Source organism: Mauremys mutica, chromosome 3 (genome assembly GCF_020497125.1).
Source record: "Mauremys mutica isolate MM-2020 ecotype Southern chromosome 3, ASM2049712v1, whole genome shotgun sequence".
Lineage (NCBI taxonomy): Eukaryota > Metazoa > Chordata > Testudines > Geoemydidae > Mauremys > Mauremys mutica.
Window position 1 is genome coordinate 176,771,005 of NC_059074.1, and position 17,378 is coordinate 176,788,382.

At 43.7% G+C, this 17,378-nt stretch overlaps 1 protein-coding gene across 1 annotated transcript in view; it reads left to right on the forward strand.

Moving 5' to 3' along the window:
* Positions 1-17,378, forward strand: part of TTC7A (tetratricopeptide repeat domain 7A) — a 267,779-nt gene that overhangs the window by 85,339 nt on the left and 165,062 nt on the right. Inside the window, exon 11 of the mRNA XM_045011489.1 lies at positions 11,957-12,061. Within this exon, the coding sequence (XP_044867424.1) occupies positions 11,957-12,061 (105 nt within the window). The remainder of the gene's footprint in view (positions 1-11,956; positions 12,062-17,378) is intronic.

Below are 17,378 nucleotides of genomic sequence, written 5' to 3' on the forward strand. Positions count from 1 at the left end.
CGCATAAGTGCAGCACTCCAGAGGGTGCCAGAGCCGGCCCTACAGATACCACAAAGGGAAAAATCTCCGGCAGCCATGCAGATAGGCGTACACGCACCTAGCATGGAATGGACATGAGGAACACATCTTTAAGAACAACAGTTACGAAAGGTAGGTAACCATTTTTTTTCTTTAAATGGTGAATGAGATTATGCAAAGAAACATAACCTTTTTATTGTACAGCTGAATTTAAACAATAGAAATAATAGAATAACAGTGATTTCACTTTGCTGTGCTTCTCTGAACACAGATGTGTGATTTCTAGAAAGGTATTTTTACCCATCATAGTCCAAGTGTGTGCAATGAGGTGTGTTTTCCAAACAAAAGAATTACCTTTGATTTGATTGAGAGAAATACAGTGTGAAACTTCCAAGCCTGTGTATTCAGAGTTTTAAGTTACACCTTTCTAGTTATCTGTCTGGGCATTCTGAGTGCATCTGTTGCTATAATGCCAGGTCATTGGGAAAGACCTTTTTGCACCTAATGAAGCTCTGGACAGGGATGAAGGTGTCTTTGAATCAATTTTATGGAAACCCCTCCCCAGTCTTGGAGATGCTGGGTGCCAGGTTAGTCCTAAGGTACAACTTGGAGCTGCTCTAAGATGTGCCTGATGTTAACATCCCATAATATGCCGATATGGCAGCCAAAGATTGGCTGGATGTGGTGGCTCGCCAATCATGCCCTTTACACTGGGGATGAGGGGTGTCTGAGAGTGGGAAGTGGTGTGGTAGCCACTACATCCGCCCTATGTTGCCTGAGGGAACCTTCAGACAACCCTATAAGCCAGTTTTACCGATTTTCTGTGCTTCCAGGGCACAGCATGGGTTATTAGGTTGAACATGGTTAACTTATCATGACAAGATTTACGAAGTGCAAAACTGGGACCTCTGTCAAGGGAGCAGAGTGAAGGAAGAAGGGCCGGGTTTGATGGGGGTGTTAAGGGGTTTGCATAGACCTGGTTTGGCATTTTGGGGTAGTCCACTTCTCTCTTGACCCCTACCCAGCCAAGCATCGTCCACTGGAGTTTGTGCAAGTTATTCATGTATGACACCTCTGCAAACCAGGGCACTTCTGTTAGGCCAAAGTTGTCAAACTTGGGTGCCTGCGTGATTTATTACAAGCACAAGGGCTGTGAATTGGGGCCCTAGCACCTGCCAGCATCGCACTGTTACATGTTCCTCTCTCATATTCCTGACTTTCTAGGCCCCAGTCCTACAAGATGCTCTGGGTCCTGAATTCCTTGTCAGTGGAGGATTCTCAATACATCATAGGGCCGGACCATTCCTTTAACGAATCTCTTATGCCCCAAAATTGTGGCAACCTGTTCTCTGTGAAATGCTAAAGGTGCCTGCTTAACACACTCACCTGCTTTGGGCCGTATTAGACATTAACGTGCACTGTCTTCTCACTGTGCTTCTCTCCGGATGCATGGTTTTGGCCCTCATGCCAATGGGTCGGTTTCCCTATGTGAATTGGAAATGTAGCTATTTAGGTACAGCTACGGAATTATTTATTTCTTTAGCTTTAAACAGTAATAAAAACCACCCTTACAAAAAACGCTGGGTGCCTGGATAGTTAATTAAAATTACTTTAATGTAGTGATGGTCTCCTGTGTTAGGCAGATGGCCATTCAAGACATTCTCTTTATACAGTGCATGGGAGCATTATTTAATATTTAAAAAAAATTTAAAAATAAATGTTTATGTTGAAAAACGTCGAGAGAAACCAAATCTCCATTATTGGTTTTGAAATATATTCAAGGCGGGGGAGAATGTGGTGGATGGGCTGAGCACTCTTAGGCCAGTAGAGGGCAGTGTGATGTGTCTGCTGAAGCGTGAATTTACTGCTCTTCTCACCCTTGCACTGGAGGAAGGGAGATAGGTTGTGAGAATGGGGAAGGCCCCATGTCAGTTGAAAGGACAGTGGTGGAGGAGTTACCTTCGGAGGCGTATTTGACCTACCAAACATTAGAGCCCATAGGGCACCAACAGCACTTGCCTCCAAGTTCATGGAGCACCCAGTATGCTACTAAACATCTAGAGCGGACACCTGTCGTAGCACTTGCAGCAAGGGCAGCAATTGCATAAGTTTGAGAGCAATTACATCATTCCTGCTCCCCCTGCATTGGCAGGTGCTAGGGACATTACTGTGTAAGCTATGCAGAATAGCGAGAGGGGCTTCAACCACAGTCATGGCACTGTAGAAAAACAGGCAGTAAAGAACCTTTTCACCACGGGGACTGCCCATGTCTGCTCTTAACCTTCCTGCCTTTGTGCATGGGTAACGGAGGGAGGAAGAGGACACCTGACACCTGAAAATGTTATTAGCAACATAATGCTTCGGGGGGTGTTGGTGCTATACAAATAATAAGAGTTACATTCTTGTCAGCATCTCAGGCACTCAGCAGTTATGCTTGGGGAAGGGAAGTTCACTGTTTCCAGAGCCATGGGTTCTGTGTCCACTGCTGGCACATTGGTTAAGGTTTGCTTGTAGTGTGGGGCTGCTCAGCGCTGTGCTGTCAGCATTTCGTTTTGATTTCAGTTGCTTCCCTTCAAGTCAGTTTTGCACAGAGATGAGCTGCTCACCGTGATCCAATGAGGAATATATGGGTTTATTGATACGTAATATCCACAGCCAAATAATGAGTAGTTAATACGATCTGTTTACATTTTAAGCTTTTTCCATCAATGTTCCAACCAGAAACAGGAATACTTTATTCTTATTTAAAAACAATGCAACAAAAGCAAACATCTTTATCCAGAGCCTTACATTTGACTCAGACATGCCTATAATGCCGACATAAAGCCTTCTAGAAGATTAGAAAGACAGATATAAATATATCTGATACATAATTCTGCAGCAAGAGCAGATGAATTTTGTGATTTAGGTTGCTCCTTCTGCTGGTTTCCTTGCAAAAGCTTAAGATGGTTGCTAGGTAACCAGCATAAAAAAAGCACGTTTGTCTTTGCATTGCAGTCAGGAGGCTTGGGAGCAGCAAAGGCCTCAGATGGCTCCTTAAATAGAATCACTGGGGAATGAAAGTTAAAATATTGAACATTCATTGGTTAAAGATCCTGTTGCAAAGGTCAGCCAGCTAGGGGACAGTCAATAGTTTGGTTTCTTTTGATTGAGGTAAAGGGGCACAGGACCAGAGAGGTTTGTGTGTTGAAGACAGTACAGCAAATGGAAATTTCCAAAGATTCCTGAAAATGAAACAGAGTATATGTGTATGTGTTTGGGAGGGGCGGGTAGGGGGATATATATATATAGCAAGAAACCATTCCTAAATTCAGACATAGCTATTTTCCTGATGGCAGTGTATATGAAGATATTTGGTCATCATTAGTGAGAACATATTTATGTTAAAAACTGTAATCACAGAAAGGGGGTGGAGGGGGTTGGCAATTATTTGAATAAGGAATGTAGAAGCTGATTGCCTGTGTGACGCGGTGTGCCTTGGGCAGCCCTCACTGGAAATGCCAAGGTCAGGCCAGGCTGCAAAAAGGAGAGCAGATACCCACTAGTCTTGGGAGTAACACTGAAGTTAAACTTCCCAACCAGTCATAAACTCTGCTTCTGATCCCCACACTGGTTTTCAACAAGCGAAAAAAAGGAATCACACAGCCCTCTCTTGTATTCCAGTTCTCTCGCTCCCAATCAACATCTAAGTCCAGTATAGTGAGAAGTTATTTTAAAACTCTGCTCGCTATACAAAATGTTCTTCTGAACCCAATTTTTCAAGGCTTCTTTTGTATTTGAACATTAAATAATATGAAAAACATCATATTTAATATAACATAATATATGAATCCAGAGAGAAGAGAGAAGCCGGAGAAAGCCGCGAGGACAGAGAACACCGGCGCCCGCAGCCTGCAGCCCTGGAGTTCTCTGTCCCTGTCATGGGTCTACCCTCACTTGAAACTGGGGGGTTTCAAGGTGAGGACCCGCATGCCACCATGTCAAAGGTCTCACCCCCACTTGGAGCTGTTCGGCTCCAATGTGGGGACCTGACTTGGTTTCCCTCTAAACTAAAATCCTAGTTTAGATCTAGTAAGCTGCCACCACTCAATTAGGAAATGTGAATTGAGACACAGTCCTTCCCCAAAATCCTAGGGGATTCCAAGAGCCCCAAATCCATGGAGTTCTTACACCCAGGAGAAACAAACCATTCCCCCTGCTTCCTCCCCCCTCCCTTTTCCTAGGAGAGAGAGATACCTTGATTCAAACTCCTTGAATCTCCCACACACAGGGAAGCAGCCCACTTCCCCCCTCCCTCTCTCCTACTGGTGGTGATTTCCTCCTAGAACTGTAAAATAAACAGATAAACAAAACACATGCACTATTACATATACTACTAAGTATGTAAACAACAAGATATTTGACATTGAACAACACTTTTTATGCATTTGCCCGGACATACTTGGCGACGTCCTTGCCCATCCTCCCAGTGGAAGGACTTCCCCAACCTGTCTTTGGTTTGTTGACCCCAGAATGCCCACTGGGATGTCAGGGCCCAAGCTTAAGAGCTTGTCCCAGTACTTAGTTGGAACTACCAACTGTCTTTGAGGATGCTGGCCTTCCTGGTGTCCACCAGAAAGAATGTCCTTATATAAAAGTCCTTGTTTTAGAACAAACTGGAATTGGGTAGAAGAGCTGAGAGGCGGTGGGTTGCTGCGTGCCGCCGCCCAAGCTTTTTTAAGGCTGTTCTCGGCTTCCTGCTCTGTCTGGAACTGTTCCCTTGAGGCGGGAGACACCAGTTCCTCTGGGAGCGATGTAGGTGATGAGGTTGTTTCCATTGACTGTGGACCGCTCTCCGCTGGTGCACAAGGTGATATTTCAGGCTCTGGCTGAGCCTCTTGGGTAGAGTTGTCTGCTGCTTCTGCCAGTTTAGGCCCGTTGGCGCCCCCTGGCGGTGGAGTTGCAAGCGCTGGCATCAGTGCTGGCGCTGGTTCTGCCGCTGGTTGCTTTTCCAGTTCCGGTCCTGGGACTGGATGTACTATGGCTGCTGTAGTTGTTGGCATGAGATCCGGTTCCACCACCTCTGTCTGGGTCTGTGGTAACACAGACAGGGTCCTGGTGGATGGCTCAGGAACAGGGATGGGAGTGCCTGCTTGTTTGGCCTGGCCGCGGGTGACCACTCCCCCACTCTTGGCCAGCTTTACATGGTTGGCCAAGTTTTCCCCCAATAGCATGGGGATGGAATAATTGTCATAGACAGCAAAAGTCCACTTTCCTGACCAGTCCTTGTACTGGTCTTCAGGGATGCTGTACCCATGGCAGGTCCTTTTAACCTTTTTGAAGAAGGCCTTAGTGTTTTCACCTGCCATGTAGGTGGGAAATTTCTTGGGATGGGGAACAGTGCCTTCTGGTGCTGGCCACACCCCTCTGCAGTCAGTGAATTTTATGTGTGGCTTGCTGGTGTTGCTTTTTGGTGCTGGCCACACCCCTCTGCAGTCAGTGAACTGGTTTCCCCAATTCCTAACCCTTTCTATTCCCGAGAGACTGAATAGAAAAGAAACAAAACCTTTTAATTTGCAAATGTGTAGTTGCTGTTTGCTGATATACTGAGAAGACCAAAAAAAAAAACAAAACTGGTTTGTCCTGTTTCTAGCAACTTGCTAAGTACCTCACAGTGGGGGTCCTTCTAACAGCCTGTTAGAAAAACTTACACCTCTTTCTAGCTGTTTTCAAGCAGACAAAGAAAAAAGAAAAAAAAAGAAAATACAGAATCTCTATGAGCCCAAGCTGGACACTCATAGGGGATAACCTTATCAATCTCTGGAGAGAATTCCCCCTCCCCCTTTTTCAGTAAAAAGCAATATCAGCAAACAGGAATAAAGCATTTCCTTTAGCAAACACACAATTTCAAATATAGAAATCAAATCATAAGACTAATTCGCCTTTCTAATTAATACTCACTATTAATTAGTAGAAACTACTCCAGGAGAACTTAGAGACATGACTGGTCTCTTTTAGATCCAAAAAGAGTTCTCACAAAGAACACAGACAAAGGCTTCCCTCCACAGAGATTTGAAATTATCTCGTCTCTGATTGGTTCTTTGGTCAGGTGGTCACCAGGTACTGCATGTTAACCCTTTACAGGTAAAACAGACTTTAACCCTTAACTATCTGTTTATGACACGCCCCCGTCAGGTGCGGGCCTGCGGCTTGTCTCTCCTGCTGGGCACTAGGCGGGCCCTGCGCCTGCTGGGAACTGAGAACACCGTGCTCGCAGCCTGAGTTCTCTGTCCCCGGCAGGCGCGGGGCTGCAGCTTCTCTCCGGCTTAAGCCGCGGCCCCGTGCCTGCCTGGGACCGAGAAGACCGGCGCCCGCAGCCTGCAGCCCCGGAGATCTCTGTGCCCGTCAGGCGCGGGGCTGCGGCTTGTCTCCCCTGCTGGGCACTAGGCGGGCTCCGCGCCTGCTGGGAACAGAGAACACCGCGCTCGCAGCCTGACTTCTCTGTCCCCGTCAGGTGCGGGGCCACGGCTTCTCTCCCCTGCTGGGCACTAGGCAGGCTCCGCGCCTGCTGGGAACAGAGAACACCGCGCTCGCAGCCTGACTTCTCTGTCCCCGTCAGGTGCGGGGCCACGGCTTCTCTCCCCTGCTGGGCACTAGGCAGGTCCTGCGCCTGCTGGGAACTGAGAACACCGCGCTCGCAGCCTGACTTCTCTGTCCCCGTCAGGTGCAGGGCTGCGGCTTCTCTCCCCTGCTGGGCACTAGGCAGGCCCTGCGCCTGCTGGGAACAGAGAACACCGCGCTCGCAGCCTGACTTCTCTGTCCCCGTCAGGTGCGGGGCCACGGCTTCTCTCCCCTGCTGGGCACTAGGCAGGCTCCGCGCCTGCTGGGAACAGAGAACACCGCGCTTGCAGCCTGACTTCTCTGTCCCCGTCAGGTGCGGGGCCACGGCTTCTCTCCCCTGCTGGGCACTAGGTGGGCGCATATAAATGCTCCGGCGGGTGCCATGGCACCAGCAGGCACCACATTGGGGACCACTAGTTTATTATAAAGAAAAAAGAAAGAACAAGAAGAGAGTTGTTAAATGGTAAAGCAGTCACATATGTACAAAGACTTCAGAGTCCATATATCAGGTTCTTAGCAGTATTGGTGAGTTTGCTGGCTTGAAAGTACCTCTGGAACACTATCACAGCTTGGATGGGTCGTTCAGTCCTTTATTTAGAGCTTCAGTTTGTAGAAAAGTTACTACAGAGGTAGGAGGCAGGATTGAAGACAAAATGGAGTTGATGCAACTGACTTTTATCTTCTTTTGCCGTGTGGCTTGTACTTCCTGTGTCCCCAAACACAAGCTTTACAGCACATGGCATTAAAAGGCCTCAGAGTTCTGTTCATAAGCATGCTTCTGTCTGGCTTGCTGATCCTTGATGGGCTATCAAGCAGGCCTACTGCTGATGCCAGTCTGTCTGGGGGTGTCACCCAGAAACACAGCACAAGTTTGGAAATACAGATATACTGTACATATAATTTATAATAAAAAAGTGATACAAACATATAAACAAGATTATCATACTAGACAAATTACAACATTTTTGCAGATATGTCACATAGCATATCTGGTCAGATTCCTTGCAATTTTATAACACTGGTATCAATAATATCACAAAGTATCCCACATATTCCATACAGCGTCACAGCCTGTAATTTCTTAACTAGCTTGATGCAGAGGCAAGAGGAGAGGGGAAAAATTAAAGTCATAGGTTAAGAGCCAAAAGCGAGTGTAATGATGTGCACACTTGGGATTCACAGAATCGTACAAATGAGATGGGAAGACCTGATGAGTGTAAGTAATCTGGGGATTCTTCTCCTCTGGTTCATGACCCCAAGGGGTGTCATGAATGGGCATCAGGAGTTGCAACCACCGTGCCCTTTGTGTGTTGCTAAATGGAAATGAGTCCAGCTGAATCCCAGCTAGATGGTTTGGGGGGTCCCATGGAAAGTGAGGTCCTGCTGTGGAAAAGCTTGAGAATGACTGAACTAGTCCATTTCCATGCCATTTCAGGGTTGTTCTCCATCCAGGGTGGACAAGACCAGAATTGTACCAATCAGGAGGGGGAAACATTCTCTGGACTTGAAGAGCTAGCTGGGCCACTGAACTGCCCTCCCTTTAGTGAAAGTCGTGTAAAGTCTCAGCATCTTGCTTGACTTATCGCTAACCCTGGATGGACATGGAGTATCATTTTTCTGTTCTGTGCTTCAGTTTCCCTCTCTGTAAAATAGGAGTAATGATACTTACCTCCCTTTGTAAAGTGCTTTGAGATCTGCTGGTGAAAAGTGCTATGTAAGAGCTGTGCATTATTATTTTCAGTAGTGAACAATATCATCATTTACTTCCAGCTGGCTGGGAGACTTCCTAGCCCCCCCAGAAAAGGATCCAGCCACAGAGACCCATGCACTTTTCACCTCCAAGCTGGATTACTGTAACTCACTGTATCTGGGCCAGGTTGAAGGTGAAAGCAATGCAGAGGCTCTCGTTTGTGGAAAATGTGACAGCTCACCCCTTCAGTAGGATAGATTTCCATAAGCTGTACTCTGCACCCATCATTGGCTCTCAGTCTGCTTCCATTGCCAATTCAAGGGCTTGGTTCTGAACTGCAAAGCCATTATCAACAGGTCAGAACCCAGCCACATTAGTGACTGCATTTTGATGCATGACCCACCAAGACAGCTGTGCTCCTCTGGGGCAAGGCAGCTTAGAAGCCCCAAGGTGATAAAGCATTTTCAATTGAGGGGGACAGCTGTGGAACCAACTACCAGAGGGATTTAGTCTAAAGCAAAGTATGAGCACTTTTAGAGCATGCTACAAAACCCACCTTTTTGAGAAACCTTTCCCACCATAGCTGGAATATAAAAAATACCAAAGAAGAGCTTCCTGGTACCTGGGCGAGAGAAGAGCAAATGCTGTGCTGAAATCAAAATCAAAACAAAAAGAAAATGTTTGTTACAGCTGTTGCATTCCCTTAGTCTGTTAGTGGTATAATTCTATCCAAGAGTGCAAAAAAAGTTTGCTTGGCAATATTTGCTCTTTAGAAACCCCTGCTGATTACCTCTCATGGTTTCATTATCCTCTAATGAATGTTTAGTGAATTTATTTCTGTCTCTCAAATATTTGTTTCATTGTTTTGCTGGAGATGGAAGAGGAGAGGCTAGGAACAGATTGAGGTGGAGGGATAGCTCAGTGGTTTGAGCATTGGCCTGCTAAACCCAGGGTTGTGAGTTCAATCCTTGAGAAGGCCACTTAGGGATCTGGGGCAAAAATTGGTCCTGCTAGTGAAGGCAGGGGGCTGGACTCGATGACCTTGCAAGGTCCCTTCCAGTTCTAGGAGATTGGTATATCTCCAATTATTACCTTAAAAAGATGAAAGTGAGCCTTTTAGCCAGCACCATCAGTTTAGTTGCATGGAACTGAAGGAATCTATTGTAACTGAAAGAAGAATTCTTCTCTTTAGACTCTCTTGGGAAAATAATCAAGGAAATATAACTGAAAATCACTCTTCAGGTTGTTCATGTGAAGTCCATCATCAGAGAACAGTTGAAGAGATGCTGTACCTTCATTACATAATTAGAAAATAGGATTTTTTGCCATGTTGGTGTTGGGTTTAACAATTGGAGAAGAGTTTTCATTTAAATTAGACGTCTTTTGTTGGATTCAGAACCATGACAAGTTTAATCAGAGGAAGAAAACTGTCTGGTTTCCCCTGGCCCTCCACATCCTGGTCATAGTGTATTGCCTTGCTTCTTTCTGTACCTTTGAAGCTCCACAAAACGATGAGCATGGGCCTCTTCAAAAATATTGAATTTAAAACAATCTATTACCAGACTTCTTCACCATCACTGCACGTGACTTCACGGAAGCTGTGAGAGTAGTTTCCTTGTCAAAAGTAGACAGAGATCCTTTTATATATTTGGACAGGGAAGAGTTTGCATCTAGCAGATTGGGATGGGGAAAACTTTCTAGGCAAGTAGATTCCTGCAGATGTTGGACTTGAGCACAAAAAAATGATGTGCTGAGAGATGCACCTGTTTGTTCCACGTTACAAAAAAACCCTACATGCCAAGGTGGTTACAATTAATATAACCCAAAGTTAAAAAGTCTGGAGCTGATCCGCTAAAGTATTGTATGTATATTTTTGATGGGTGAAAATTCACATTAAACCAATTGGTTCAGCTTTTCCCCATGGGATCTCTACCCGTCTGACCATAAAAAAGGGGAGGATGCTCATGACCCCCCTGGACTTGTGTGTGACTCCCAGCTTGAGAACTCATAGCTTAGACATCTCACCAACCATCTTATTTCTGACCCGAAAGACAGTTGCCAGCAAACATAGAACTTCACTTTCTTGATTACACAAATGCAGTTAAAAGCAGACTGGATCCGTTTCCTCTGCCTCTGACCTCTGCTTGCCCAGAGTTGAGATTCCCCCACCCATGTTTAATTAATTTGTAATCCTTGTAAATAAAGGTGACAATGCAGCTGTTTGCAAACCCAGTCTTGAGAATAAACTCTCACATGTTGAGGTACTAGGAGTTGGGTGTATCCCTCTGTTGATGCTCACTAGGGTAAGGTGTGTATTGCCTTGTAATAGAGCTTTGGTTGGAATACAAGCAGAAGGAGGGGATTGGAATATGTCAGGTCATGATCCTTTCTTGAATCATGTCAAAACTTGTAACTCAACCCAGGAGGGTAAATAGAGCCCCTGTATCAAACACCATGGCCAGAGCCATGTGAGAGAGGAAGAAGGTGCCTTTGAAATCCCAAGATTCTTGCCTCAAAACCACAAACAGAAACAAAAGTAAAACAATGTCTTGAGTTGTTAACTCTTGTACACACACCAGCCATTTTGGGTACTGCCCTAGGACTGGGCGTCTGGAATGTATTAGTTCTAATTCCAGCTCTGATCTGACTCTCGTGGCCTTAGAGAATTCACTTAACCTCTTTCTCTTTCTTCATCGGTAAAATGAGGCTATTGATAGTATTACATTACTGCTGTTGTGCTACTGCCTTTAGGTTGTTGGAATGAGAACTGCAAAACTGTGTGTCATAACCCTCAGACTGCTAATAGAGACTCTATTTTAGACTGAGTGGTAAGGACATGTGCTTTTGGAGCAGGAGATTTGGGGTTTTGTCCCCATATTTCTGTGAGATTCCTAGGTGGCCATGGGTGTGTTACAGTATGTACCTACCTCATGGCATGTTCTGAAGATTAGTTAATGTTTGTAAAGTGCTTTAAAGATGAAAAGTGTCATGGAAGTGCTAAATTTATTAAATGTTATTCATTAATTGTAACCTAATCCCAGAGAGACAGTGAGAGCTAACATACGCTACTCATACCACCTGCATTAAAGTTCAGATTCTTCTACCAGGCATTGTGACCATATCCAGCTTGGTCTTTCTGGGCACCTGCTGAATAGTGGATTGTGCTGCATTTGTCAAGTTAACTCTTTGGTCTGTGGGCCCCTGGTGATATTACTGTTTGCTACAGAACTTGAGGGAACAAAAACAAAATCCACCAGCCAGAGACTGATTTAGATGCCCAAACCTCTGCAAGATCCAGTTTGTCATGATTTAATTAGCTGAAGGGGAGGCTCCCTAAGTTCCTTTCAGGGTCACTAGAAGGTGTCTCTGTAGTCACTGTGAATTACTGCAGGGCTCCAGGGGGAGATGAAGAATAGAATTAGTATAAGCCTGTATTTTGACTTATTGGGAAAATTGTTCTCTTGCACCTTTTGCTGCCAGGTCCGGCTCTTTGGCATTTTGAAAACAATATGTTTCTTGCTGGGGGAGAAGGGCAAAGCAACTCACTTGTTGCTGATGCATGAATCTTTGCTAACTAGCGTAACTGTTGTGTGCATTTCACTGAATTGCATTGTCTAATCAGACTCCTGTTTTTCCCACGCCCTCCAGTCGGCATATGCTGTGTCGGTGCTCAGAGAGTGTGCTAAACTGCGTCCTGCAGATCCCATGGTTCCTCTTCTGGCTGCTAAGGTCTGCATTGGGCCACTGCACTGGGTAAGTGAGCTGATGCAATTCTTCTTACATAATGTATTAGGTGCCGCAGTGCCAGTGCCATAGTGCAGTAAAAAAAACATTGTGAAATATATATCAGCAGTGAAATTTTGAAATGAGATTCACTGGCACAGTAGAGCAAAGAAAAAATACAAGATGATCAGGAATTATTTCCCTGGGTAGCCTAGGGCTACTTGTTCAGGTTAATTTCCAGTATAGAATCCAAATCATTATCGTTCCCATTCTAATGGCTGTGGTGGGGGTAGAGTGAACCTGGCCTCTCATCTATTAGTCATACAGCTCTGCTGGACAGCTCAGTCCTTTGTTCTTGAGTCACTGTGTCAGGCTTTTGTATTTCAGTTGCATTAATACATACTCCAGAAACAGTGGGGGTGGGAGACAGCGCCCATGAAATTCTGATTATCCTAAAAAGCAGAAACATCTGTCTGTCTTTTGCTGCTTGGTTTAATTAATTGAATGAGAGCTTGCTTTTCCACCGCTGTCTTCCCGCAGCCAATAAGGGATTACAGATGGAAATTTTAAATAAAACAAAAGAGGTGAAAGGCACAAAAGAAAACATCATAAAAATCTGCTTTGGTTGAGTGGAAAATCTGAGTGTTTTTTCACACTAGGAGACAGATCCTTAGCTGTGTAAATCAGCATTATTCAGTTGAAGTCAGTGGAGCTACATAAACTTACACCAGCTGACGATCTGGCAATATATGTTTTTCAAAAGCAACCACATGCCAAAAAAAGCTGTGCTATAATGTTAAAGGTCTGACATGAGTTGACAAAAGACAAGAAATATCATCTCGCTGAAGAGATGGCCCCTCAAGGTCAAGACTGAGGCCCTTGGGGGATACCATATGGGGAAGCTGCTGCTGCTGCTGCTACTGCCCAGGCTGTGCCTGTTCAGTAGATAGGATGTCTCTTTCCATGGAGATCAGTCTGACCCCTTTCCAGAGCACTAAAATTCACGCACACATTTTTTCTTATTTTTTTTAAATTCAGAAATTGAATGTCTGATACTTAAAAGAGATTTTTAAAAAGCAAAGTGCAAACAGGCAGCAGGTTATGTTGAACATTCTGCTTACCCCTTCTCATCAGATGGTTTCCAAGATTAAAAATTGTATTCACCACTTAGAGCTAAAGTATCCTGAGGTGCTCATGATTAGGAAATGTCTTCTGCCTAGTTTTTGAAACTAGGTCCTGGTCCTGTGAGGAGAGTCACTGAGGCAGACTCAGGCGTTCACCCAGACCATGAAGTCAGTGGGGCTCTATGTGAGCTCAGAGAGCCAGCCTAGCGATTCTTCTTGCAGGACTTAAAGCCTAGACGAAAACCATCTTATACAATAATGATAAATCTAGTGAAAGCCAGAATACTAATAAAGGGTTCCTGCCTATTATAAACGTCACAAACAGATGACCATCATCTAACAGATGGATACTTATTGACTTATGGACAATCCTGTGGCTCCTGCTAACCACAAACTTTGCACTAGGATAGGCTGAATTTTCCTCCCACATTACTTGCTATACATACAGTCTCCTGCTATAACTAGCCTGCAGATATAACTGAAATACTAGAATGAATGAACCTTTTGAGGTTCAGTTCTGAAAGTAAAATCATTGTGATGATCTCATGTTTTCTGTAGGCACTGAAGCTGTAACCAAGGCCTCTACCGTTGGAATAAAATGGGCCCTTGATATTTGTTGAGATGAAAGGACTAGGCTACTACATTGTGGGAAAAGAAATGGAACAGAATTCTTGTGTCTACTGTATATCGTGCTACTGCTTTCCTGCTAGCTTAGCTTCTTTCCTTTCTTCCTCCCTTTAAATATTAAGGATCAAATATCTAACAGCAGCCATTTCATTGTGTGCTCAGAGTCCATTGTTGGTTCAAACTATGCACATGCAACTACGGGTTCCAATTATAACATTTAGAGGCCTAGCCACCTGATTTTTGCCCGCAATCAGGTGCTTATTAGTTGCCTCTCTTTTGCTCCCACAGTTAATGCGCCTGCAGTTTACAGATTACAAGTGCAAAATTTGAACCCCATTAATTTGTGTTTTGCCCAGACTGCATAATCTTCAGCACTTGATTAGATTTCAGCACTGAACAAAACATCAGGATGATGTTGATAATTATTATGACGATGTGTATTACAAGAGCACATAGAGGCCATAATTAAGATCATTGTGCTAGAAACCATAAAAACACATAGAAAGACATGGTGCCTGCCTTGAAGAGCTCGTAGTATAAACAGAGAAACAGTACACTTCCTTGGGTTTTTTTTAATATTCCCCAGACACCTCTCTTATTCCCTTCTGTGCAGATGCCCCACACCACCTGGTCTACTGTTGTCACCCCAGAGTGCCCTCCTTCAGCTGGGCATAGATTCAGGCTCAGTCTGGAGCCATCTAAATACAAAGAAGAGTTAATCAGTTAAAAAAAGTTAAAAGGTGTCATAACTCTAATAAAGAAAAGGATGAGCTGCCATCTTGTAATTCTGATGGTGTAGGTTAGGATTTGGGAAACGCACCTTGCCATTCCAGTGAATGGGTACACAGCTGCTGATTTCCTTTCATACTAGAATTTCTTCTACTTAATCTTTGGAGCATATGAGGAACTAGAGGGATGCTCAAAGCTGCTATAAGGGAAGATTAAAAAATAAGGGCCATCTTCCTTTATGGGGGGAAAAGAATAAGGCAGCATAAGGTACCCCATAATTCCCTGTACAGGCGTTGCACAACTAACATATGAAAAGTAATATGCTGCTGGTGTAGCAAGAGGAGAGTCTGGGAGATAAATGTGAGTGAGTCATAACTCCCTGCCTGGTCTGCTCCTGGGGCAGTCCAGCTGTGCACAGCCCTTTACTCACGTCAGATTGCAAAGTGACAAGCGAGTCCTAGATAAACACAAATTGAGAAAGAGAGGGGATGTGTGTTTAACAGTTGTTTACCCCATTGTTCCAATGGCAAGATGTATTTTCTGTGTCCACATTTAAAGCCTATCTAAAACCCACTGGAGTCAATGGGAGTCTTTCTATTTGGATCAGGCCCTTACTTCCTTAAATGGGATCCAGTCCAATGAAGTATGGGAATGTCCGCTTTCACTGAATTGTGAGCACTGTTCCATGAGGGCCCAATTCTGCCACAATTTCTCACATTGCTGTACTATGTAAGGATTCTGTCTGAAGAAGGCACTGCTGATTATATGGATGGTATCAGAATGGGTAACTAGACAGAGATAACAGCACTCACATACTGTCAGGTAATTGAAAATTCACATATATATATTTAGTATACATATTCGTATGACTAATCACTGTTGTTCTCCTTTCAGTAAATGGGCTAGATTCTACCCTGACACTGAAGTCAATGGGATTGCAGGGTTGTAAAACTGGGCAAAAATGGGTGGAATCCCTTTAAAACTACAGAAATTGATTAAAAAAAAGTCAGTCTTACATAGTCCCCATCCATTAGTAGGTAGTAACCTATTCTTCTGTCAGCAAAAGTAGGTTTGCCAGTAAACTTAAAAAGATCTTCTGCCTTGGGAGAGCTGTTTCCCTAAATGTCGTAATTACAGTAATTATGTGCATTTAAATTACATGGTAATAAAATTAGAATCAAATCATTCTAAACTGAAGCTGAACAAGTTAGAAAAGCAGTGATCAATGGCACTGTAAATAGAGAGCAGGATCAATATTTAATTGAACAACCTAATGGAAAAAATATTAACTGTTTTTTGTTGTAAACACTAATACACACTTTGGCTTCAGGAAGTGTAAGATCTGATTAATTCCTAACTTGCTGGAAATGTGACTAGTGTATTATTAGTTGAATTATGAAATAAATATAAATATTTGATTGCTATTTAGCCAGAAAAAGGGTGAAATAAGAACATCATTTATCCAAGTGAAAAAGCAAACTCGTGCTTTCTTTGTCTCTCTACTGTATGCTTTTGGTGCATTACTACACTCTGATAGTTTACTGTCCAGATGCAAGCAGTACTTTAATCTTATTTTTTATTGTTAGCAACTGAAATAATTTCAACACCATTTATGTGTCTGGATAATTGTAGTGTGTCATGGGGAGTACAGAACTGTTTCTTTGCTGGTTAATCAAGCAGTCATTTAATTTATAGTACCAGCTTTGTACACAGTATCCCAGAACACTTTAAAAAAACAAAAATAAATAAAAATTGAATGTGCCAATGTGATTTAGTGTATCCAAAATGCCCATTATGCATCTGTAAAGAGATCTCCAGTGCAAAGTAAATTGAAATGAAATATACTTTAATACTACACCATGCAAATCAATATATACAGAGTCTGAGCCAGAAAAGAGCTGAATACCCTCAGCTCCTGTTGACATTAAGAGCCAGATCCTCAGCTGATGTAACTTGGAATAGCTCCACTGATCTGTTCCCCAGAGAGCCAAGTTACTCCTAAGATTGGACCCACATTGAGCAGTAAGTAATGTCTTGTTCAGCCTATATTAGAATTATAGGTTTTCACAAATAGAAAAGTGTGGAGTGAACAGCAAATCAATATTTCATTAGTCTAAGGGCCTAAAAGAGCTGTCTCAAGGGAGCAGAAAAGTGCTAAAACTTGTACACCTGTACAGATCACTCTTGTCTATTCAGAGACACAATGGGACCTATGGTTAACAGTGCCCCTAAGACTTAAAATCTTTCTGGGACAAGCTATAACTTTCAGTTTATTCCACATCCATATGTGGTACAATATATTTAAAGTGTTTCATTGGGCCAAAGGCGATTTGAGGTCCTATCCGCCCTGGCTCCCAAGAACAGTTTGCTGAACCAGTTTATAAATCTTTTAAAACATGGCTCCAGTGCAACAATTTGGCCAGCTGACATGGATAGGGACAAACTGTGTACTAGCTCGTGGGCTATGTTCAGGCCTGGAATGAGTAATACAGATCCTAGTGATGTCTAGCCAGTCATCTTTAAACTATCTTACAGAAAGTGCTATGAGAGATGTTAAATGATTGAAGATGATCAAATCATTTGCTATTTTTATTGGATAGCTGACCAGTCTGCACCACTAGGCCACTCCCTCCATGTTCAGGCATTTGTCCTGTATGAATTCAGAGAAAAGAGAGCCCCCTACTAAACTACTAGAGCTGCTTCCTGATGCACCCACCATTCCTTATAATTCTCCCAGCCGAGTGCTGACTTTACCCAAGTTTGCAGAGTTTGTGAAATCTTATGGGATCACAGCACAAGTTGGTGTTGTCAATAATAATAATTTCAAATTTGAATTGAAGTAGTTCCCTGGCCCTAATTATGTTCAA